The sequence below is a fragment of the Ailuropoda melanoleuca genome, chromosome 3, assembly GCF_002007445.2.
Source record: "Ailuropoda melanoleuca isolate Jingjing chromosome 3, ASM200744v2, whole genome shotgun sequence".
NCBI classification, from domain to species: domain Eukaryota; kingdom Metazoa; phylum Chordata; class Mammalia; order Carnivora; family Ursidae; genus Ailuropoda; species Ailuropoda melanoleuca.
In genome coordinates this window covers 36,331,503-36,357,601 of record NC_048220.1, presented here as the reverse complement: position 1 = coordinate 36,357,601, position 26,099 = coordinate 36,331,503, and the positions used below count along the sequence as shown (strand labels likewise).

At 40.0% G+C, this 26,099-nt stretch overlaps 1 protein-coding gene across 1 annotated transcript in view; it reads left to right on the top strand.

Annotated features, from left to right (window-relative positions):
- Positions 1 to 26,099, top strand: part of ANKRD55 (ankyrin repeat domain 55) — a 697,933-nt gene that overhangs the window by 576,671 nt on the left and 95,163 nt on the right. Inside the window, exon 20 of the mRNA XM_034656252.1 lies at positions 25,873 to 25,963. Within this exon, the coding sequence (XP_034512143.1) occupies positions 25,909 to 25,963 (55 nt within the window). The 5' untranslated portion in view covers positions 25,873 to 25,908. The remainder of the gene's footprint in view (positions 1 to 25,872; positions 25,964 to 26,099) is intronic.

Here is a 26,099-nt window from a genome sequence, read left to right as displayed (position 1 = left end):
TGAATCATTGAACTTTACATCAGAAACCAGGGATGTACTGTATGGTGACTAACATAATATAATAAAAAAACATTAGAAAAATTAATTTTGATTTTTGAACTGAGGCCTGAATCCAGTTGTTAATCCCCTTTCTAGAAGGAGATTTGTGTTATTTATTTCTAGCTTCGTCTTCTCTCACTGTTTTGTATCATCACCCAAGAGTGACGGTCCCTGCTGAATGGCAGTATTCTTGTCTGTCTGTGTATTACTTTCAATGACAAATTTCAGGGCTTCTTATCCTGAAGAACTGCTTTCTGTCTTGTTTCTCATGGCCAGCAGAGGGCCCCAGGGGTAAGGCTTACAGGAGTGTGAGATTAGGCTATTCCAAAGTGGTAAAAGATCCCCTACCTCTCCAGAGAAGTGACATTTCACCTGAGGGTTTCCCAGCACACACATAAAAGGCTTGAGAAATAGAGCTACATCTCCTGTGACCACAGGTAAAATAATCTTGATTTGGGACTGAGAAGAGCTTTGCAACCACATCCACCAAGGTGGCAAGGTGAGAGAAAGCAGGTTAGCTCTTCCTTTGAGAATTGGAAAAACGAAAGGAGAAAGCAGCAAAATCCTGGATCTGGGCTGTTGTCCATCATCATCATCACAAAACATGGGGCTGGGGTGTGGGGAGCAGAGATACTCAGGAGATCAGGGACCGACTCAAGCTCTATGGTTGATAAACTTTATATGGATATTATTTTGTCACCTGTCACGTTTTTTCCTGTTCTGTTTCTTCCTATCCTGTAGATAATCCCCAAATTGTATAAAAGTTATCTCTTTGACTTAATAAAATGTATATTATAGTCATACATACTACTCTGTGAGTTTTGAATGGCCAGTGTCTGATGATCAGAAAGCTTTATGAAGTTTCCTGGCACGTTGCAATGGCATCATCAACCAGTGTCTAGGTGACTTTGCTAAAAATTAACTTGTGGGGTCAGTTTTAGTTCTTAACACTGGGTAAGACTTAGCAATAAAAAGCTGTGGTATACCTATCATGTTCAGGGAGCGTGCAAGGCAATGCAAGGGCTACAAAGAAACATAAAATATGGTCCTTGAATACAAGAGGCTGACTGCCCTACCAAGAAGAGGTGGCGTGGTCCAAAAATGTGCCAAAGAAGTATCAAGTAATCCATTTAATGATAATGATGGTAATAATACTAACTACTGTGTGTGGAGTGCTTACTCTTTTCCAATCACTATGCTAAATGCTTTATTTACATTTTCTCATTAAATCCTCAAAACCATCTTTATGAGGTAGGTACTATTATTATTTTCATTTTAAGGATAAAGTAACCAAGGCACACAAAGTTTAAATAACTCTCCAGGATTTGATTCCAGGCTGTCTGACCCCCAAGACCATGTCCTTAGATACCCGGTGTTCCATACTGCATCGTGAGAGCAAATGGGAGTTCTAATGTAGGAGACTGGTGTGGGCTAGAGGAGGCCTTCTCAAAGGAAGTGTTGGCAAGACTAATGAGTGTGGTTTGGTGGATAACGTGGAGGAGAGGGAGTGAGAGTATACACAGGCAGAGAACTGAAAGTGCTCAAGGCAGTTGGGCTTCCAGGAGTAAACCCGCTGCCTGCTGTAGATGCTTTGTGCATGTACGTAAGTGAGTGGCAGATGGTCACTTGGGAAAAGCAGATTGAAATCAGGTAATGGAAGGACTTCCTGAAATAAGACCTCTAGAAACTGGGGTTGAAAAAGGTAGAATTGGAGCCAAGACAGATAATAAGTAGATGACTTCAGTGATTCTCCATGTGAGGTGATGCAGATAAGTCCTTGAGCAGTGGGCAGGAAATAACAACCGGAGATGAGATGTCCCCAATGGGACCTGGCTAAATTCTTCCCCAGGCACTTTATATTCTAATCCCTATCAGGAATTATCTACTACTAGTATATTTTACAACTTTCACACATTCACCTAAAAAACAAAAGCTATCTCTGATAAGTACTTTATTTTTTTTTTAAGATTTTATTTATGTATTTGTCAGAGAGAGAGCGCTTGTGCACAAGGAGGGGGAGCGACAGAGGGGAGAAGCAGGCTCCCTGTCACAAGTGGGCTTAGGAATTATCACCATCATCATCATCACCATGTTACTGGGAAACTGAGGCTCAGAGAGCATATGACTTACTAAGAACCTCCCAGATAGGAAATAACTGAGACAAAGCTCAAATCCAGATCATCCAACTCCAGGACATTCATGAATGCACTCTGCAAATACTGCTAAGCAGTCAGAATACACCGTGTGCCTGATGTCGGGTGTCCAGAAATAAGTCACTGTACCTGCTGCTTTAGGGAGCTCACAGCATTAGATTGAATAAAGCAATACAATTGATAACAATAGGTGAGAAAGTCTGTTCTAAGCATCTCAACATTTCTAACTGGGACAAATGTGTATATAAAAATGAGGGCACTTTTTAAAAGTAAAAAGGTTAATTCAGATGCAGTGTATTTCATCTCTCACTTCCTGCCCGGGAATAGCTGAAGAGGGCCAGCTGCCCTTCCTACAGAGCGGGAGCAAAAAGTGATGAATTTGATTTGTACAGTTTGCCAAGAAAGTCATTCTCACCACTTCAGTTGCTTCTTTTTAAGGAGAGGAGGCAAGTGCTGACTGTTACCAACCTGCCATCTGCTGGAGCCAATCAGAACTAACCCCAAAGTTCCAGGGAAGCGGCTCGTGTGGCAATCTAGTAAGAATGTTCTCTTCTTTGGACCTCAGAGTGTGAGTTGACACCCCATAGTTGCTCCCAGCCACCCCTTTTAATAGGTTAAGCTTGGTGAAGTGGGACCCTGAGGAGGCTTTTGGGAAAGGAAGTCATAAAGGTTGTGTAAGATGTCGAGTCAGAACCAAATTTTCCTTCCTATGTATCTCTTTTTATTAGCTTAGTAATGCTTTCCCAGTATCCCTGCAGCACACCTCATTTCTTGATTTGTTGAACATACATAGGTCCCTTGATCCCGCCTAAGCAGGTATCTAACTTGGCCACTCACTTACTATGTCATTTTAAAGATACAAGTCTGGGGCGCCTGGGTGGCTCAGTCGTTAAGCATCTGCCTTCAGCTCAGGGCGTGATCCTGGGGTCCTGGGATCGAGCCCCNATCTAACTTGGCCACTCACTTACTATGTCATTTTAAAGATACAAGTCTGGGGCGCCTGGGTGGCTCAGTCGTTAAGCATCTGCCTTCAGCTCAGGGCGTGATCCTGGGGTCCTGGGATCGAGCCCCACATCAGGCTCCTCCACTGGGAGCCTGCTTCTTCCTCTCCCACTCCCCCTGCTTGTGTTCCCTCTCTTGCTGGCTGTCTCTCTCTCTGTCAAATAAATAAATAAAATCTTTAAAAAAAGATACAAGTCAGCCTCTCTAAACCTGTTGCATTGTCTGTAAGATGACATTCCTGGCAATCAAATATGTGTTGAATGAATGAATGAATGAATGAATGAAGAGAATGCATGAATACATTTTTGGTGAATGGATTAGAAAAAATACATATATATATATAGAGAGAGAGAGAGAGGGTGCACCTATTGTAGCATATGACACCAAGGCAAAAATAAATGGTAGCTAAGAGGTATTATCAATAGAGCAGAAATGTAACCACACCCAAATTCATACACCTGACATGCAACAAAGCCGATCACTTAGCGAGTATGCAGCAAGGAAATGTTTATTTGAGAGACAGCCAGATGAGGAGATGGAAGGGCAAGCCTCAACTCTACCTCCCCCGACTGGGATTAGAACAAGTTTGACAATCATAGCAGTTGGGACTATTGACATATTGAAGAAAAAGGTGGGAAAATGTAATACTATTCATGAGGAAGTATAGAGCATCTCCATTGAGCAAACATATATGTGACATCCCATGTTCATTTTGGGGTGGAGATTTAACATTAAAATGAGCCAAAATTTGGCCCCTGACCTCAGAAGATGACCTGTAAGACAAGGAGAAGGCTGTGCACATGCTCCAAAAGTTGTTATAAACTGGATGGGGTCTAGAGCTCCTTATCTCTGAGAAAGAATGCATAGTCTAGCTTGTTCATAGGCTAGAATCATCAGTGACCTTCATTTGTGTCAGTCCAGGCCTCTGTGGAGACAGCTAGTGGATTTGTTAGTGAGGTCTAAAAGAAACAATAACTGATTAGGGAGAAACAAGTCTCTGAAAAACAAGCTTTAAATTTGCTGTTAGTCTCAACCTCCTTAACCCTATGGGGCACAGTTTCAGAAGTTATATAGGAATTCAAGTCTAGTGGGAATTTTTGGAGGAATAACCCATGGATTCTTGCATTTAAGCCTTTTAACAATTCTAAAAGCCAAATACTATTATTTCTTCATGTTGCAGATAAAGAAAATAAGGCTCAGCAAATTCAAGTACAGGAGACACCAGTGGTTATCTACCTAATACCCTCCTTCCTTGTGGGCAAAGTTCACTTTTATTCAAATGCCCATCTCTCCCCAGGTGGCTTTGGCTTATATATAGATTCTGGAGGTCAGAATCTGGAGATTGGCTTAGGCAGGAGCAAGGGACCTATGTTATGTTCAACAAATCATGAAATGAGGTGTGCTGGGGCGATACTGGGAAAGCATTACTAGCTAATAAAAAGAGATACATAGGAAGGAAAATTTCCATTTTTTCCTTCAGATATTGTGTCTGGATGTAACTCAGGGAACCAAAGAGCTAAAGACAATACCAATACATAAGATGGCAGAGTAGAAAGATAAACAGAACCTGGGTTCTTTGTGATGTTATCAAGCCATTGTATCAACCAATCCTACAGAAGTTCTGTTCTAGACTTCTTAATATATGAGATAGTGTGTTATTCCTCTGGGCTTAGTTTCCTATTACTTGCAATAAAACACTTCTTAAGAGATTGATGAAATAACTTGGTGAAGTTCACACATCTAGCAAGTAGCCGATCAACCTCTTAATTTCCCCCACTCTCCTACCCCGCCCTCACCCCCAGTTCAGGTCCTCCGGACAGGCCTAGGAGCTAGGAGTGGGAACCCTGAGCAGCATCAGGACCCTGGTGCCTCTGAAGAGTCACTGATAGAAGAGGGGATGATACAGAAAACTGAATTGGATCATTCCTGGGATGACTCTCATAGCCATTCCTATTCTTTGTACCAGTGCTCCTCCAGATCTGAGAAACCTACCTCCTTAAGAATTTCCTGTCTACTCTTGGGGTGCATGGGTGGCTCAGTCAGTTAAGCTCAGGTCATGATCTTGGGGTCCTGGGATCGAGCCCCGCATCGAGCCCTGCATCGAGCCCCACATGTAGCTCCCTGCTCAATGGGGGGTCTTCTTCTCCCTCTCCCTCTGCCCCTCCCCACCACTCCTGCTCTCTCTCGCTCACTCTCAAACAAGTAAATAAAATCTTTTTAAAAATTAAAAGAAAAGAATTTCTTATCTGCTCCTTTCCTCTCTGATTCATCCTCCCTACATTGCTTATAAAACTTTCTTACCATGAATTCTTAAGAGTTGGCTGCCCTAAATTACTTTTATCATAAAGTTTTAGGACAGTTATGGTTACAGATGCTTTTACTTTTGACCAGTGTTGAACACTGTGGGTATACCCAACTAAGAAATAAAAACATGACAACTTATTTTTAAAAACAATTTTCAGAGGAAAGTTGTGGAGCCATATATGGTGTCATCTTTTTTCCTTTGAAAATGAGTAGGAAGCAGCATGAGTTTTGATTCATTATCAGGGTTAATCCTTTAAATTTAATTTTCAACATGTTTTCGAAGGTTAGGAAGCCATCTGTGCATTGTCTAAGCTCCATTTTCCAGCACAGTTCATTCTGAATGAATAATAATTGATCTTTTCTTGTTTCTTCCTACATGCTACCCTGACCTCTGATCTTTGATGAGGTGATAGCATCTGAGAAAAGGACTTAGCACAAGGTTTGTTTTGTTTTCCCGGAAACATATTTCTGCTTTACACAGCCCTAGCTGGCATCGTACTAACACCGTCTTCAAAAACAACCTAAATATTGCACACAATAGCCAAAGCAATTTTCTGAAGGCACTAGAGACAACAAATACAGACGAGATCTGAAGGAAAGCCCATGACATGAGTTTCACATTCTTCCCAGATATTGTCCTATAGACATTTGCAAATTGTAGAACGGGGGCATACAACAATAGTCTCGTTGGATTGAAGAGGCAGAAGTCAGAGTTTGGAGTAGCTTGGAGTTTGCTACTTGGGGAACCAAGTCCTAGAGGAGGGAAATGAGCAGAGAAAGACACTGAAATTCTGCATATACATTCCCTCTGAAATCAGAGAGGTCAGTAGTACTAGGGAGGCAGAAGTCATAATTAAAGCCTTACTAAAGTGAGATAGCTTGGTACAAATCCCAGGCTTTGAATTGAAACCTCAGAAGAGTCAGGCCCTAAGAATAAGAGGCATGCTGTAGGAATAAGCACCAATCCAGAGGAATAGGAAAAAACTGAAATGGACTAGCCCCAACAAGCTAAAATCAAGCTTTCTCCAAATCTTGACTATCTGCCTATCAGAAGAAAACTTAACCTTGGAAGAGGATAACATCATCTCAAGTCTTTATAATTTTTCATTGATGACATCTGGGATTTAACCAAAAATGATGATGCCTGTGAAAATATAAAAAATAAAATAAAATAAAGGGGATCAAATTACCAAAATCCAATTAAAAATATGGATAATAGAAAAATATTTATAGGCAATTCAGATATTGACAGCCCACAGGTAGTTTAAAATAATCATGATTAATATGTTCAAGAAAATGTAGGAAATGGTAGCCAGAAGAAAAGTTGGAGAATTTCAACAGAGAAATTAACCTATTTTTAAAAAGAAACAAACAATTAGATAATAAAATTTTAAAAGCACCAAAAACATCAATTATAGAATAGATCTAATGAAGGATATACAATACTCCTACACTTAAAGCTACAAAGAAGTACTGAGAGAAGTAAAAGACCTAAATAAATGCAGGAAGATAACATGAACATGGGATTCAAGGATGTAACATGGTTAATATATCAATTCTCTCCATATTTATCTCTACAGTCAGTACAGTCCCAATAAAAATCTTAGCAGCTTTTTTTAATCAGTGGAAATTGACAAGCTACTTGTAATACATACATGGAAATACAAAAGATCTAAAAGAACTGAGGCAATCTTGAAGGAGAAAAACAGAACCAGATATCAAAGCTAGAGTAATTAAAACAGTGTGGTGTTAATATAAGAATAGACAGTAGACAGTGGAATAAAATAGAGTTTAACAGATCTACACCCATATGATCAGTCACTTCCTTCATGACAACGACACCACAGCAATTCAGTGAAAGAAGGACAGATGGTTTTTCAATAAATAACGCTGGCTCAAATGGAAAAAAAAAAGAAGCTTGGCCCTCACCTCAAACCATACACAAAAGTTCATCCAAGATGGATCATATACCTAAAGTTGAAAAGTGAAACAACCAAACTTGTAGAAGAAAACACAAGAAATGTCTTCAGGACCCCAGGGGAGGCCACAGTTTCTTAAATAGGACACATGCAATACTAATAAATTGGATTTTATTAAATTAAGAAATTCCATTCAATAAAAGACACCATTAAGAAAATGGAAAACCAAATCCTAGATTGGCATGCACACACACAAATGCACACACACAGACATCCAACAAAGGATTTATATCAAGAATATCTTTTTGGGGCGCCTGGGTGGCGCAGTCGTTTAGCGTCTGCCTTCGGCTCAGGGTGTGATCCCAGCATTCTGGGATTGAGCCCCACATCAGGCTCCTCCGCTAGGAGCCTGCTTCTTCCTCTCCCACTCCCCCTGCCTGTGTTCCCTCTCTCACTGGCTGTCTCTGTCAAATAAATAAATAAAATCTTTAAAAAAAAAAAAAAGAATATCTTTTTAAACATTCTGTAAATCCATAAGAAAACAATAGACAGCACAGTTTTAAAATTGGACAAGAATCCTGAGCAGCCACTTTGCAAAGAGAATATCAAAATGGTCAAATAGCAAATGAAAAGGTGCTCGGCATCATTACTCATGAGGGAATGCAAATTAAAACCACATCTTGATACCATATGTTGCTCATAGTCCAGAAGTACCAGCGTTTCTCCTTGAAAAAAACAATTGCAAAACCGCAGCTCTGAATACCAGAAAGTGAATTAAAATAAGTGTTAATAATTGTAAACAGCCTATTTAATTCAAAGAATGAGGTTTCTCTTAAAGGTTTTCATGTTGCAGTGAAATGAATTTTAATTCCCCATTGTAATTACATAAGAAACTTTTGCCAGTCTAGTGCAATAAGTGAAAACCTGTAACAGAAACCTCACTCTTGGAATTAAACGTGACTGTTTGCAATTACTGAACTCTATCCAAATTCATTTCTTGATATTTAAAACTGTGGTTTTAAAATTGCTTTTTGATGAAGAAACATCAGAGAAACGTGGGTGCAGGATCTTTTAAAATCCCTCTCTGAGATGTGGGACTTTAGTATCAATAGATATAATAACAGTGCAAAAATGTGTCTATTTCGTGAGCCATGAGAAATCTACTTATTACAGAGCAATGAGAAAAACTAGTATGTGGACATGCACAGCACAATGAAAATACATACAGTTTACAATCTCAGGGAATGAAGCGTAGGGTTGGGTGAAATGTAGAGATAGGAGTAGCAATTTGGGCCCTACATCCACTTGGTTCCCTATAGCTCTGGCCCCTCACTACCCACTGCTCTTCCTCTCCATGTCACTGGTTCTCAAAATGGTGATGTTTATGATGTGTTAATATAGAAGCTTATCTACCACTATATGACAACATTTAAAAACTTTTTGTACTATGTTGCCATGTAATTGCTTTCCTTTGCAGTTCTGTGCTTTTTATTTTATGCATTTATCCTGATAAGGAGTCCATAGGTTTTACCGGACTGCTAAAGAGGTCCCTGACACACACAGAAAAAAAGATTAAGCTCCCACCCTAGCTTATTATTGACTTATTACTTCTTACGCATTATCACATAGGTGTTGCTGAACATGTAATCAGATGTCCAGACACCTCGTCTAGTCTAGAAGCCCCATCCTTCATAGAGCCCTGCCAAATGGCTTGCATATAGTCAATGCTCAAAGTGTTTTCATTGGTTTATTAATAGTATGAGTCAGTGCTTAGACCTGAAGTTAGACTACCTCAATTCAAAATCTAGCTCTTGGACTTTGGGCAAATGACTTAACCTCTCCAAACCTGAATTTTCTCATCTTCAAGTGAAGCTATTACTACTACCTATCTCATGGGGCTCCTGTGAGAATTAAATGAAAAAAATATACATAAAGAGCCTGGCATAGCATCTTCCCCATAGTAAACTCTTCATGCAAATTATCTATTAATTATGAACATATTATTATCCATGAAAGCTTTGTGTGAAGTACTGTGGCCAGATAGCAACTAAGGATCATCGGAGTAAAAGGGAATTGAAAAGGTGGGGAGAGAGTCAAAGGGTCAGGTTAGCTCCTTCAGAACAAATTCAAATTTTGGGGCCCAATGAGGCAATCAGGGCTGATAGGGCTGACTCACACCTAGTCATAGACATACTTTGCATTGAAAAATGTGATAAATTATTCTGTCCCTCGCATTGCCCAATTCTCAAAGTTGTGGGTCCTTGGCTAGGAGATCATCCCTAGAAGGCACCTGTGAGAGTTAAGCAATGTTGATTTCCACCCACAGAGCAAGAGTCAGCTTGGAGCAGTGGAGAAAGCACTGGCCTGGGTCAACACACCTCTGTGGCCTTGGTTTTCTCTTCTGTAAAATCAGGGTGTCCTCTTGATGTCAGGATATCTGAAGAAACCTGCTTATTTGAGAGGGTGATTATGTTCTAACTGTAGAGCTGGGTCTTAGAAGAGCTAACCACTGGTGCCTGCCTCACAGACGCTGGCCTTGAAGAGGAAGTATAACTGACTGAAGGGCGGGAAAGGTTTTGAACACACAGGACTTGTGCTGGAAAGTGGTCTAGAGGCGTCATAATGGGATACTCATGAGCCAGCAGAAGGGACAAAATGTATACTTAGTTTATACTTATCCATGCAGAGAAAATTGGACTAAAAAATACTTCTCCTTGGGGGCACCTGGGTGGCTTAGTCCTTAAGCTGCTGCTTTTGGCTCAGGGCGTGATCCAAGGTCCTGGGATCGAGCCCTGCATAGGGCTCCCCGCTCCACTGGGAGCCTGCTTCTTCCTCTCCCATTCCCCCTGCTTGTGTTCCCTCTTTCACTGGCTTTCTCTCTGTGTCAAATAAATAAATAAATAAAATCTTAAAAAAAAAATACTTCTCCTTTCTGATGATTAGGAGTTTAGGTGAGAATTGGGAGGAATTACCTGAGAATAGGCAGCTCATTTATGAAGCATGTTGGGGATAGTGAATAATGGCACCAGACATCAGGCCAGGAACTCAATGAGTATCCAGTACATATTTCTTGGTCAGCAGTCATTGAATGATCTTCTGTAATGCATTATTCTAACTCAGATATTTGTTTTTCACTCAGAAAAACTTAAGAATTCTGATTTGGATATCTATTCGTGCATGGTAAGCATAGAATTTAATACACAGGAGTACGCTTCCATGCAAACAGAATTACACAAATAGCACTTAAACAGGCTGATTTCCTCTTGTGGAATCTATTGTTGCCAGTGAGGGATTCAGAGATCATCATAGCCACCTTTTATTCCCATCAATTAGTAGTTGCCTGATAATGAAAATCACTCTTCTCACATCTCAGTCTATCAGGCAAATAGCTAAAGCCTCTCCCTGTATGTTCTTTGTATCTTAAGTTATAACAAAGAGAATATATAATCAAATGACAGCTATATTCCTATGCCCATAGAATTTCAGTTTGTTTGCTCAACTGGATGAAGGAAGGTTTAAGCCTGTTGTCTGATTGAAGATTTAGAGATTCATTCAGATTTAGCTCTTAAAAATTGTATTGTTTCCTTAAGCCTCATCATGCCTAAAATCTCATGCTGCAAATTAAGATCTCTTTTTTCCTTCTATTTCTCAATTTGGATTTCAGCAGAATTTGCTTCCCTGAGGGAAAGAAGGGGAAATGTCAGAATATAAGCTCTGGAAGCTGAAATCCTGCAAACAGATGAAATGTTCCACCAAGCGAAAGTTGCCTAAAGGCTGATATATTGCTACATGTATAACTTCCACAGCACATCTCTCACTGACAAATAGGACAAAGTAGGCCAAAGAAGGACTCAAGCATGGTTTTACCCAGAAACAGGCAGCCTAGGTCTCTATGATCCCAAAAAGATGGTTACTTTAGAGACCCAAAGCCTACCAAGCCAGTTGTTAAGCATAATTTAGACCAATACAATACATAATGGTTTGGCCAAAATTTTAATTCTCTGCTTTGTAAGCTTAATATCAATCTGTTTACTCCAATAGCACTTTCAGTGGAGAAGAAAACAGATGTATTTTTAATTGTGTTTCACAAAAAGCTTGTGAAATCCGAAAAGGGATTGTTGGATGTCAACTCAGCATTTCAAAACTGTTATCTGGCAGGAGCTCATGTGAAAACATCCTTTTGGACAACGTGTAAAGGAAACCCCCAAGCCCTTGATGTCATTAAATTGTTGATGCTGTATTCATGCAATGGGAGTGTCGCCTCAACCAGCTGAGCAATAATCCAAACTTCCTTATTTTTCTTCCTAAAATGAAAGAAAATTATTTTCTCTGATGATTATTGGTTTAGTTATCAACTCTCTGAGTCTGTTTGTAAAATGAGGATGATTAAGATAATTTTTTGCTCTAATGTATTTTATGATTCTCTGAACATTCAGAATTTTTTTCAGGACATGTGACAGGAGGAGTTCAGGGGTTAAGAGTCTCCTGAGAAGAAAAAGAGATTAGAGGCAGAGCTAGAAAGAGATAATATACATTATAGACGATACCAGAGGAAAACCAGACTGGCTTCAAGCAGGAGAGGATTTCATCTGAGCCCCATTTCTTTATTTAAAGGGTCAGATCTGGGTCCTGTGACCAATTTCATCTTCCTGCCTTAATCTTCCTTCAGAGACAAAATCCTTCCAAAGCCCCTGGGTTTACTCACTTTTGTGCATAGAAGCCTGACTTACAGGCTCACACACACAACATCGTTCAGGCTCTGTCAAAGTCAGAACCAACCTGGATAACTGATCCATTAGCATAAAAATAAGAAGGCAAGAGCCCTGAGTGGTTTGCTGGGAAATAGTTCTGTGTACTTGAACAAGTATTGGTGAAGCATCTATAATGATCTACAATGTGTAGAATAGAAGAGAACTTGAGCCCCGGTCTTGTGATAAAAAAGTCCACCCTTCATTCCACCATACCACATTGCCCAGGCTACACTGCCAAAGGCCCGCCTCTACCCCCCAAAGTAATCCTGGATTCTTAGGGGTAGAAGCCCTGAGACATGTGGGAAATATTATTTGAGCCTGTCTGTTATGCATAGCAGACATTACTGACAAGTCCACGAGCCATAAGTGCAGCCGTAGGTGAAGTGAATCCTAGCCATTTCATCAAAACTGGTGTCCAGTCAACAGATTATCTGCACAGTAAGGCCTGTGCTGAGCAGCTATAGGACTGAAATTTAAACAGACCAAGGAAGACTGGGTGGTCAGGAAGAAAAGAGCAAATGTAGGCTTTTTTTTTTTTCCTCCCCCAAAAGCATGTTGGGAAAGGAAAAGTAAACCTGTTTGAAGAAACATCACAGTTTTGTTTTATATTGTTTCAGTTTTTTGAGGATTGGAAGATGTGAGCCTACATGTAGGCTAAGGGAAAGGATCCTGGGGGAAAAGGATGAAGTTGCAAAAGAGATGAAATAATTGTTGGAAATAATAGTAAATGTATATAAGAATTACTATGTATAACACATTGCTTTAAGAGCTTGACATATTTAAATCAATTTAATTCACTCAAAAATCTTACGGGAAGTCACTAATATGATTCTGACTTTACAAATGAGGAAAGTAAGGCATAGCTTAAATGGTATCGAGTTTCAAGATGGGGACTAGCCTAGCCAGTCATGCTTCAGTCAAGCTCTTACTGGTTGTGCAAATCTGCCTCTCTAGGGAAAGTTTTTATGTAGAATGAGATACACTAGTGGTGGTCTAGCATTCTCAAGGAGAAAAGACACTTCTTTCTTTGCAGCAGAAGGGACTGAAGAGGAGCTGGGGGAAGGAACAGGGGAATTTGGAGGAACATCAGAGAAGAGCTGAGGGCATTCACAGTAGATGGCTAGGCTTATCCTTAAGATCTCATGTTCAGATCTATGTTGTTGGCACAAATACACAGGGACCTCCCTACTTGCTGTGGCAGGTGCCATTTCGCAATTAATCTACCAGCTACAATTATTTTGACAAATGTGTGAAAACTTGTGACTGGGACACAGATCTATTTTACAGCACTCGTATATATTCTCTTTCTCCATGTTCTGATTTTCATGGGACGGACTTTGAAGAGACATTAATATCTTGGGATCTACCCTGAGATCCTACAGCTTGAACTCTGATTTTTCCTGTGAAAGGAATCAAAACTCTTAGAGCAATGAACTCCAAAAATTCTGAAACTGTGCTCAGTAGTTTCCTTGGAGACCTCAAAAAGCAAGGCACTGATCAGTCATGGGATATGGCAGAATATGGTCATACCTCTGTAGCATCCAGTTTCTAAAGACCCACTCTTGTGAATAACCCAATTATAGAAGTATTGAAAAGGAAACTGGTATAAAATATCCAGTGCTAAAGGATGTGTTTCAAACCACAAGTGCTGGAAGAATTCAGTAAGGTAGGTAAGATAGTATTCATATTTATCAAGCTCTTTAGGCACTAGGTAATTTACACAGAGTGGTATGCTGGTAAATTAGCTCTCAAAAAAACAAAAAATAGCCCTTACAAGTAGCATTTGCCAATTTCCCTGGTGTAAGTATTCCCACCATTGCTAATTTCAGGCTACGAAAGCACCTCATAAAATTCCTCAATACTTCACAGTTAGTTCTGGAGAGCCAGTAGGTGCTGACTTCAGTATACCACTGTTTTGTTATCCCATTTCATCCAACAGCCTTTTAAGGTGAGGACCACTATTATCTCCAGTGTACATATTGGGAGAAATATAGTTTGCCCAAATGCACAGAACTAGAATGGGAACAGAACTCTGAAGGAAGCTCAGGCTCTGTGATCCTAATAACATCTAGCTATAGGCCTGTACTACTCCTTTAACCTAAAAACAGCCACAGATATTCCAATTCCCACCTCTGTCTCACTTCTATTACAGATGCATTTTCTGTGGCCCCTTGGGGGCTTAGTTAATATTTCTAGGTCTTTACTGTCCAGTAGAGAAGCTTGGTGAAAAAGCCCACTAAGTGTATATTTTACTTAGTTTGAAATATTTTCTAGCCCCTTGCTAAGAATGGGCCAACTAGCAGCAGCATCTGGGAACTTGGTAAAAATCCAGACTCCTTCTTGCTCAGATCTACTAAGTCAGAATCTGCACCATAAGATGATCCCCAGGTGATATTTATGCCCATTAAAATTTAAGAAGCATCACTTTAGCCTACAGCAGTCATACTGGGGCTCTCATGTACCAAGAATGTGTCATGTTGTATGTTGTTTTTTTGCAGTTGGCAGTGACTGGCACTGATACAAGACACTCTATCATATTCCATCCCCTTTGCGGTTGTTAGGGGTACAGTCTGTGGTCACAAACAGAGCAACTCTACAGAGTGAGAGTTGGCCTCATTAGCAACTATTCTGAGCAAACAGCCACAGGCTTCTCTTCCATTAACCTGCCTAGTAACCTCAAATTTTGTTTTTCTAATTCTACAAGAAACTTTGGAGAGCCAAGTTCAACTAGATTCCTCACAAGGATTTCCTCTCAGAAAAATTAATGCAAAGAAAAATAACTTCTAAACACTTGACAGTCTGTCAGGAAGTGGTGGGGAGGAGTAAGCTTGCTGGAGCCAGACCTCTCTGACATCCTAACTTAATTCAAACCACAGGACTTCATTTGAATGTGGCCAATCATTCATGAGTTGAAAAATAGAAGGAAAGGATATGTAGCCAAAGTTAGAACTTTTAAAAACACTTTTGAGATGTTCAGTAAATTCGCCATCCGCACAGACATTTAAAAAAGCATCATGGGTTGGGTTTCTATTATGTTTTGTTTTCTGTATTTTCCCAAACCATCAGGTTGCTGAGGAAATGGCCACAACCCAGATACAATTGAAGGTAAATCCCCATGGTTTCCAGCTGAGGTGGAAATCTAGAAATGAAACAAATGCAGTTCAGAGAAAAAAAATTTTTAAAAAGATCTATTTGGGATTTTAAAATAAAGGCCAAAATTATTCTAATCTGTGGACATCTATGGGTATTAGGGGTCATCAGCAAGTACTGCGCTAAATACAGCCACTGACATAGCAGGGTGAAAATTCCCTTAGCGTTTTTCATCTGGCCAAGGTAGGGTTAGCAAACGTGCCTTCTAGAGGCCTGAAGAGCAGCATTATTCAACACAAGGATAGAAGGAAGAGCAGTCTATTATTCAGTAGAAGGATAGAAGGAAGAACTTTCTGTCTACCCAGGTATGGGGAGGATTACTGTGTCCTTACAGAAGGTGGTCATTCAGAGATATTTCTTCAGGCTTCTAGTGATCAAGAATAGCAGGACTCTGAGGTGCCAGGAGGCCACAAAAGGTAGCCTGGTAAATCAACCCTAAACTGAAAGCCTCTTATGAATGGGGACCTCATGTCTGTTTTGGTTACCACCATGCCCCCAGCACCAGCACCGTTGCCTGGTACATAATTAGTGTTCATTAAATATTTATCATAGGATGGATGAATGAATAAAGCCACTGCTACAGATTAATCTCAGCATGCTAGAAATGCCTGGTAAATACTCACCAAGTTCACATGATGTGCATGAAGGTAAAAGGTTATGGTAGCCTGGGGCACCTGGGTGACTCAGTGAATTAAGCGTCTGCTCCTTGATTTCGGCTCAGATCATGATCTCAGCCCCGTGTTGGCCCTGCGTGGGGCTCAGCAGGAGATTCTGCTTCTCCCCTTCTCTCTGCCCTTTCCCCCGCTTGTGCTCTCCTGTTTCTCTCAAATGAATAAATAAAAATCTTAAAAAAAAAAAAAAAAAGGTGACAGTAGCCTGGAAACTAAAAGGAAAACATAGGGCAAAGTCAGAAATAGGAGTGTCTGGGGGGCTTGGGTGGCACAGTGGTTAAGCGTCTGCCTTTGGCTCAGGGCATGATCCCGACGTTATGGGATTGAGCCCCACATCAGGCTCCTCCGCTATGAGCCTGCTTCTTCCTCTCCCACTCCCCCTGCTTGTGTTCCCTCTCTCGCTGGCTGTCTCTGTCACTGTCGAATAAATAAATACAATCTTAAAAAAAAAAAAAAAAGAAATAGGGGTGTCTGCACTAAGTAGGAATGGGACTGGGCAGACTGGGAAGGGGAGAAGAGGGGCACTCACTGTGGAGTCAGAAGGCCTCATCACCCAATTCATCATTTTGCCAAAAGTTGGATTTGCCCATTTGAGCATTTAGCATTGGGTATTTAACAAACCAGTATCTATTACTGGCTACTGTGAGCATAGCACTCTTGGCACTGTGACAGATGAAAGACCTATCAATTAGCCTCAGGCCTTCTGGGAACTTAGAATTTAGTTGCGAATGTAAGTCTAACATGATCAAATAACAATTCTAAAAAACACCATGCAAAATATCAATAATTTGTGATTAAGTGCCAGATAGGGTAATGAATGTTAAATGGTCAAAGAAGTCTTTGTAGATATAGTTTAAGCTCTAAGAATCCCTGGCACATAGTAATGTTAAGTGTTTGTTTGTGTGAATGAGTAAGTAGATGAGTGTTAAAAGGTACAAGTTATAAGATCAAAGCAACATGAAAATTATTTTAAGAATAATGTATATGTATAAAGTATACTGCACATTTTATAGGGAGAAAGTTCATATTGCTGCTTCCTGAAATGAGCGGGTAGAATATAAATAAATGGTTGGAGATCCGAAGTGACAGAGACCATCGATTTTCAGTTCTCCCAGGATTTCAGACAAGAATATAGTTCTGAGTAAAACGCTGGGAACTCTTAAGTGTATGGGCTATCTATCCTTAGGAAAGGTCCAGATAAGCTTCTGGACAGTATGCACTGATTTCAGAAGTAGTTTAGAAACCTCTTGACTCCAGGGATAGCAGCTAGGAATCTTATCCTGTGGTCCACGGTTCTTTTCCACAATTGACAGTATTCTTGAGCCGCCACTGCTTCTTCATCCCCAGCTGTGCTGGTTCACAGAAGCATCTAATCAAGGATCGGGCGGGAGAGGTGTGCAGGATGGGAGGGGATGAGGGAGGGGATGAGGGTGAGACAGGAGCATCGGGGGGGCGATAAAGAGAAACACACCTCACTGAGAAGCAACCCCAGTTAAACAGGGACATAATAGAAAGGAGCCTGTAGACTGATACCATAGGAAGGTGATGCTTGAAGGGTGGGTGACGACTCTTGTGTCACGTAACGATAATGGTAATGATGGGAATGATGATGTCTTCTTGGGGCTCTTCAGTGCTCCATGTTCTTCAGTGTGGCCCTGTTTCCTCTCCTCTTCTACCCCTCTTTCAAACTGTGCCCCATCAGTCCTGCTGGCAATCAGTGATAGGGCTAAGCCAGTCAGCTAAACAGCCTTTCCTTAAGATTACGTGGAATCCTATAAAATAGCAGTGTCCGGTAGAAATAAAATGCAAGCCACATATGTAATAGTAATTTGTCTGGTAGGCATATTCAAAAGTAGATAAACAGAAACAGGTAAAATTAATTTTAATGGTATATTGTATTTCATCCAGTCTGTCTAAAATATTATCACAATATAGAATTAATATAAAAATTATTAAAATAAGGCACATTTTAGATTATATTTTTCAGATAAGTCTTCAAAATCCAGTATGTGTTTTAAACTTCCAGCACATCTCAGTTTAGACTAGTCACATTTCAAATGCTGAATAACCAGATGTATTAGCTGATAGCTACCATATTGGACACTGCAGACTTAGGAGCTCTGAAATGACCACTTACAAGGATCCATTAAAGTCTCAAAGAAAAGTGTTATAAGAGCACTAATCCTATTCCTGATGGCTCCACTGTCACGACCTAATAAGGTCCCAAAGGCCCCCACCTCCACATGCCATCGTATTGGGGATTAGGTTTGAACAGATGAATTTGGGACAAAAACAAACATTCATCTACAATGAGCATTGTGGGAATAATTATGAAAAACTTGAATTATTTAAGTCGATATTAATTAAAATTATAATTGAAATGACACGTCATGAATTCATGCGAAGTTTTAAAGAAGTTGTTTACCTAAGTACTTTAAGAATGCAAAGTGCTGTTAACAAGACTCAAAAAAATTATGTGCCAATTTCCATAAAATTTAAGTTTAATCTGGACTTATATGTCATATTGGTATTATAAACTTGAGTTTGCTTACTAAGGGGAGAAAGAGATAAAGTATTGAAAGTTTTGTTTTAAAAGATCCAAGGACTTTTGACTTCATAATATTTATATTTGTTACAAGAAACTACAGGATTTATCAAGTTTGTGGTAGAGAACTATAATTGTTCACTTAAAGTTATAACCATGTTCATTTTGAGAGATTAACTTTTCTCATGAGTCTTATGAATAATTAACCTATTAACTGATTTCTTTGGCCTGGTTTTAATTAACTCAACCAGGAAAAAAAAGACTATGCATATTCTTCTATAATCAGAAACAAACCTAAAGGCATTTTTTAGTAATATAGATAGTGACTTCGATAAATTTCTTTAAAACCAGTACAGGATCTCAATTTCCCATAATAGTATTTTACATACATTATTGGGTCTCAATGCTGACAGCAACACTATGAGTATTTTTTATCTTCATTTGTAACTGGATTAAGTGATTTGCTCAGTATCACAAGTATACTAGAAATGTGCTTGAACTGGGGACTTAAACTTAAGGCTGCCTGATGCCCAAGGTCCTGAGCACCGTCTATGCTGCCCCTGTTAACAGCTCTCATTTCCCTAACTTGTGCTCATTGCAGGGAAAGCTCTGGTTTTGCGTGAATAAAATGTAGAACTACCTAAAATTTTTCTGTGAGTTCACCTTTGGTTTACAGCACAATCAGAATATCATTACAATCTGAAATTCTCAAACAGATGATTTCTTGTTGATGTGGGAAATTTTCATCACAGGTTCTTACCAGAAAGTACTTAATATGGAATTACCCCAGTGAGTTATGGTTAATTGGGTTTTAATGTAACATTATCAGCTTTGGCAGGGAAAGTCACTCAATGATGTTCTTTATTCTCAAAGTATTCAGTGAAGTCCTTCATTCACTAAATATTTATTGGGCAACTCCTTTGTGCCCCACTCTGTGCTAGACTGTAGGGACACAGAATGGACAAAGCAGACAAGGGCCCTGCCCTTATGAAGTTTACCCTCTAGTGGAGAAGGGTCTTAATTTCAGTTTCCTTAGCAGCAGACCCCGAGACAATTATTCTAACGCAAGTAGCTGATTAAAAAGTACAGGAAAATACTAGTAGGAAAGGGGGGAAGTCATACAAGGAGGGACCAGAAACCCATAAAAAGCATGTTCGTAAACCAGTTAACACAGGTGGCAATGGAGCTTAGTCCTGAAAGGGAAACTTAGGGAAATGGCATAAAACGGCACGTCTCAGGATCATTACACCCAAAGGCAACGCAGCTGGTGGGTATAGACCATCTCCCAAGAGGCACTGGTTGAGGACTGCCATTGGTTGGGGGAGGGTGTGAGTAAGCCCCTGGAACTTCTGACCTACCCTGAGAGCTGGCAGAGTGGCCTTCTGAATTCTGGAAAAATACCCTCAGACAGATAAGGGCATTTGAAAGTTGAAACTGAAGCACATTGAAAAGTCTGGGGACTGACAGGATCAGCTGCACGGAGACAGATAATGAAGACCTGAGGAAGTACAAGTTCATTACGGAGAGTGACAATTATAAGAAGGGAAAATGAGCTCATTGTATCAATTGCAACTGGAATGGGACAGGGAAGCCGCTGCTGCTTTAGGTGGAATATGGAGATCAGTAAGGCCTCTGAGCTGAAACCTTATGATAAGAAGAAGCCCGCTATGGAAGGGTCAAGGGAAGGGGGATTTAGATCGTCCCTAGGCCAAGTCTGGGGCATGGCTAGTGCCATTCCAGGAACTGCTTGTCACCAGTTGGAGACAAGGTAAGTACAGAAATTGAGAGTACTTCTAAATGTAACCATTTAGAATTGGTTACAGCAATTGACATTGCCCCAACCTCTAAGCCTGTGGAGATGGATTTGTCTCCTTGAACATTGTGTAGACTTGTTTGGGTGTTGTCAAGCTCGCACGGAAAGTCATGCACCGTAGAATAGTGTTAAATATGTGATATTCTAAGGTTAGTTTGTCAACTATAATCTAAAAGTGTATAAAAATCTGATATAAGCACTTGCTTATTTTTAAAACTTGGTATTTCCAATTTAGTTTTTAACAAATTTGCTTTAAAATTTAGGATAACATTGTTAGTTAAATTATAGAGCTAAAACTTGTATTGTTGACTCTTTCAGCTTTATTGAGATGTGATTTACATAAGCACCCTTTTGAGGTGTTTGGTTATAGGAATTTGACAAGTGAATACAGAGCATGTAACCATCACCATGATCAAGATACAGAGTATTTTTGTCACTCCTGAAGTTCTCTCTGCATACTTTGTAGTCCTTTCCCTCCCCTGGAAAGCATTCCTTTGACTTCTGTCTCTGTATTTTTTGCAAGAATGCCTTGTAAGTGGAGCCATGTGGTGTATAGCCTTTTGTGTCTGGCTTCTTTCCCTCAGTGTAATGCACTTAAGATTCCTCTGTGTGTTGCACGTATCAATACTTCTGTCTTTTTTATTCCTGATAGTATTCCATCGTCATGTGGACCCCAGTTTGTTCATTCACGAGTTGATGAACATTTGGACTGTTTCCAGTTTTGAGTGATAAGAAAGCTGCTATAAACATTCATATGTATTGTGAAAACAGGTGTTTTAATTTTTCTTCACTGAATGCCTAGGAGTTGGATCACTGGGCCATATTTATGTTTAATTGTCTAAGAAACCACTGAACTATATTCCAAGATGTCAGTGGCCATCTGCAATCTGCCAGAGATCTCCCATCCTTACCAGCATGCAGTGAGTTGTTAGCTTTTTTTAAAGCTGTTCCAATAGGTGTGTGGTGGTATTTCGTTGTGATTTTGATTTACAGTTTTCTAATGATTAATAATGCTGAGCATCTTTTCATGTACTTATTTGCCATCTATGTCTCTTCTTTGGTGACATGTCTGTTCAAATTTTTGCCCTTTTTAAAATGGGGTTGTGTGCTTTTTCTTACTAAGTTTTGAGGATTCTCCGTGTAGTCTGGATACAAGTCCTTTATCAAATATATTTTACAAATATTTTCTCCCTATCTGTGGTTTGTCTTTCCATTTTTTTTTTAAGATTTTATTTATTTATTCGACAAAGATAGAGACAGCCAGTGAGAGAAGGGAACACAAGCAGGGGGAGTAGGAGAGGAAGAAGCAGGCTCATAGTGGAAGAGCCTGATGTGGGGCTCGATCCCATAACGCCAGGATCATGCCCTGAGCCGAAGGCAGACGCTCAACCGCTGAGCCACCCAGGCGCCCCTGTCTTTCCATTTTCTTATAAGAACTTCTCAAAGAGCAAAAGTTTTTAATTATGACAAAATACAATCACAGTGGCCATAGTAATTAAGGAAATAAATTTTTAATTTTCATTTTTTTTAAAGATTTTATTTATTTATTTATTTGACAGAGAGCCAGCCAGCGAGAGAGGGAACACAAGCAGGGGGAGTGGGAGAGGTAGAAGCAGGCTCCCAGCGGAGCATGGAGCCTGATGCGGGGCTCAATCCCAGGACTCCGGAATCACACCCTGAGCCGCTTAACGACTGAGCCCCCCAGGTGCCCCTAATTTTAATTAAATTTATATAGCTACATATGGCTAGGGGCTACCATAATGGACAGCACAACGTATTAATGACTAAATGTACTTTCAGTGAACAATGTGTACATTTTTTGTAATTCTTTTTTATTCTGTTTGTTTTGATTAATTTTTTTACGATTTTATTTATTTGAGAGAGAGCGAGAGACAGCATGAGTGTGGGAGGCAGCAGAGGGAGAAGCACACTCCCTGCTGAGCAGGGAGCAGGCCGTAGGGCTCAATCCCAGGACCCTGGGATCATGACCTGAGCCAAGGCAGACACTTAACCAACTGAGCCACTCAGGGGTCCCTGTTTCGATTATTTTTATTGACATATAATTTTATGGCTGCTGAATCTAATAATAAAAATTGGGGTTGGCATTTTGTAAACTTTTTATTTTTATATTACTAATTTTATTGTATTTTAGTAATATATCAGTCCATGATGTTTTGGAAATTTTAAAACTTGGTTCTTTGCCACAGGTAGTCTGAGAAGCATGGTGGCCCAATCTCCCTGACAGGGCTATTTCTCATTGTAAATCCACTAAGTGGTATTCCGGAGAAGGAAGTGACTGGTGGGGTGAAGGACGGGAGGGCTATTTTAGGTAATGAGGTCAGGGAAAGTCTCTCTGAAATGGTGACATTTGAACTGGAGAAAGACACTCCAAATGGAGGGACAGAATGGCAAAGTTTTGCAAGCTTGGGAGAGGCATGTTCGTGGAACAGAAAGGAGTGCAGTGTGGCTGGATGTGAGGGTTGAGAAAGGTGGTGGGAGATGAGCTGCAGGGGAAGCCAGCAGCCAGGTTTTGCAATCACAGAGACCTCTTCTCTCTTCCTCTCCTACATTACAGATAAGAGTTAATGAACCACAGGCACTCCATATGTCTGAATAAGGGCCTTATTCCAAATGTACTTGATAAAACAACCAAGTGTTATCTTACCGTTGGCCTTAGTTGGATAGCAAGGATTTCTCTATGTTTGAAGTCCAGTAAGCAGACTCAACAATAGTAACTCTCACAAGAAGTTAGGAGGTGGAGTTTTCTTGCCACAGATTACGACACTGAGGCTCAGAAAAGTCTGTAACTTGCTTTACTTCAATAACACAGCTCCTGAGAAACAAGCTCAAACTCATATCCTTTCCACTCTGACTGCCTTTCTTCAAAATGAGCCCCAAACAGCCCTTTTACCCACATGAAATTGTCTATATTTTAATTTGGTTTTTGGTAATGTTATAAATGGGCACAGAAATGTAACAATTATAGAGACTTTGCATTTATTTTGAGAGTACCTCCTCTGTGTTAATTTCTTGAAGCTGCTGTGACAAATTAGCACAAACTTGGCTGAAAACACAGAAATTATTCTCCTACACTTCCGGAGACCAGAAGTTTAAAATCAATCAAGCAGCGAATGTGTTGCACTCCCTCTGAAGTCTCCAGGGGACAATCTATTTCTTGCGTTTTGCAGTTTCTAGTGGCTCCAAGTGTACCTGGCTTGTGGCTGCATCATTCCGATTTCTGTTCACATGACCTCCCCATCTCTTTGTTTGGCTCTTCTAAGGACGCTTGTCATTGGATTTAGGGCCCAGTCAGATAATCTAGGATGATTTCTACTCAAAATCCTTAACTTAATTACATATGCAAAAACCCCGTTTCCAGATAAGGTCACTTTTACAGGTTCTGAGGATTAGGATAGTCTATGCATCTTTTGGGGGACCACCATTGAGCCCACTACACACTCCCTGCGCTTCAGCCTGGAAACTCTAGGCAGTCAGCCGGGCACTCATCAGGCTCAGTTCATCTGTTTCTCTTCTTCCAGGGATCACTACCTGCTATCTGAAAACTGTTGTTTCAGATATTTTGCCCAGTTTTCTAGTGTTTACACAGTAGGTAAATCCAGTCCCTATGACTCCACCTTGGCCAGAAGCAGAAGTTGCACCCAAGAGTGTTAAGCTCATTGAGTGTGGAGACCTTGCTCATACCTGCATCATCAGAGCCTGTAGAAATGACTGGAATGTGGTAATCCTTCTGTAGAAATTGATGAATCAATGAGCAAATGAATAAAAAGGAAATTAATCCAAATCCTTTTGCCTCAGTCATTTGGGCAAGCTTGAGCCATTTCTCCTTTGCTGAGTATGTGCTAGTGTGAGTCATTTTATTTGCCAATCCACTGAGCCTTCTTGCCTTGACTTCCATGGCTAATGTGAAAAAACAGCACTGGGAAATTTAAGAGATTTACTTATGGAGCACATGGTGCATAATGATTTATAAGAAGTAGGTTCTGCTCATGTTTTAAATAGAAAGAACACAGGGTATTTTGGGGGGAGGGGCTGATGTGGGAAAGGTTGAGGCCAGACAATGTGTTTAATGGAAATAAATGATAAGGCAGTGAGAAAATATGAGAAGCAAGAGATAAGAAAGAAGGTCGCCTATCAAAGAACACATGTCATTAATTATATCAGTCCATATCAAAACAAATTATGGTCATATATGAAGAAAAGTGGTTTCCACTTTTGTTTCCGCGTGCACACACAAAGTTAAAAAGAAAATATTACCATTTTCAACAGCATTTAGGGGAGCACCTGCTGTTTGGCTGTGTGATTTACCCAAAAATCAAATTATCTTGAGTATAAAGCTTTGTTAGTTTGCTTTGAATTTATTACATCAGATTTTTAATGACAAATATAAAATAATAGATATTTGTTATAATAAGACTAAAAATACAAAGGTAGATAGAGTTAGAAATCTACTACTTTAATTGCAATCCCCTGAGATAACCAATATTAACAGTTTAGTGGGTATCTTTCTACATCTTCCTTGGTGTTCCTTAGAACATATATAAATATATTTACATATACAGTGGGTGATTTTTGGTTTTATAAAAATGTGAACAAATGAGATATATAACTTTTTTTTTCATTTAACAATAGATTAGAGACATCCTACTAGGTGAATATAGATTTACCTCACATTTTTTAATCTAGAGTATGAATTTACTATCTTTTATTCAACTGTTGCTCAAGTGATGTACATTCTGGTATTTTCTGTTTTTTTCCACCACAGATAATACTGCACTGAACACCCTTGTGATTACAGACTGTTTTAATTTCATTGTCATGGGTATCTGAGCCTTGAAATCTAACCTTTCAAATGCCACTTGCTTCCCCTCATCCTGCCTGTCATTTGGAGAATGAAGCTAGCTGAAGGGGGAGACTACAGATGAGCTAGTAAAGCCGATAATCACTCTATACAGCACATGGCCAGCAGCTTCCTGCTACACTATTTACGTCCTATTCCATTGAGATGGCACTCTCCGCTCACATGACCCAAATGCAGCTCTCCCTCCACCAAGAACACAGCTGAATCCAACTGCATTGGCAGCTTTGCACATGCTCCGTCTGGCCCTGTGAATCCTCACTCACCCATTGAGATTTCTTTTGGTTTAAAGCAACATTCCAGCTGCTGAAGCTCCGTGACCTCCAGCGTTTTCCTGGTTCTGATCCAAGGCAGGTGGCCCCCTGCAAATGATGTTTTTTAGAATTTGAGCTTTTTTGTTTATTTGTTGGGGGTCGGAAGGTGTATGATAATTACCCACAAGCATAGCTGATGAATGGAGCCATATGAAATAACTCTTTTTCTGGCAGTTATTACAAGAATAACACTTACCTATTGCCATCATTTGCCTTGACAACAACCTACAGCTCTAATGCACATCTAATTCTCAAACAGAGGTCTTGGCGAGTGATACTGTATCTGACTGATGTGTTGGCTGTAACATGTGAGATTGTGTTTTTTTCCTCTCTAGAAACCTGGATGCTTTTTGCCATTCTGATGGTAAGTGATGAGACAGGCAACCATGGATTTCAGCACTCCATCTGTGTTTGATCAGCAAAAAGGTAAAAATGCTGCTTTAATCCATCCTTTAGTTCTTCGCATCTTTAGTTCAGTAGTTGAGATTTTGCAATTCTAAGGGGAAAGAGAGTAGTGTGTGTGTGTATGTGTGTGTGTGTGTGTGTGTGTGTGTGTAATATG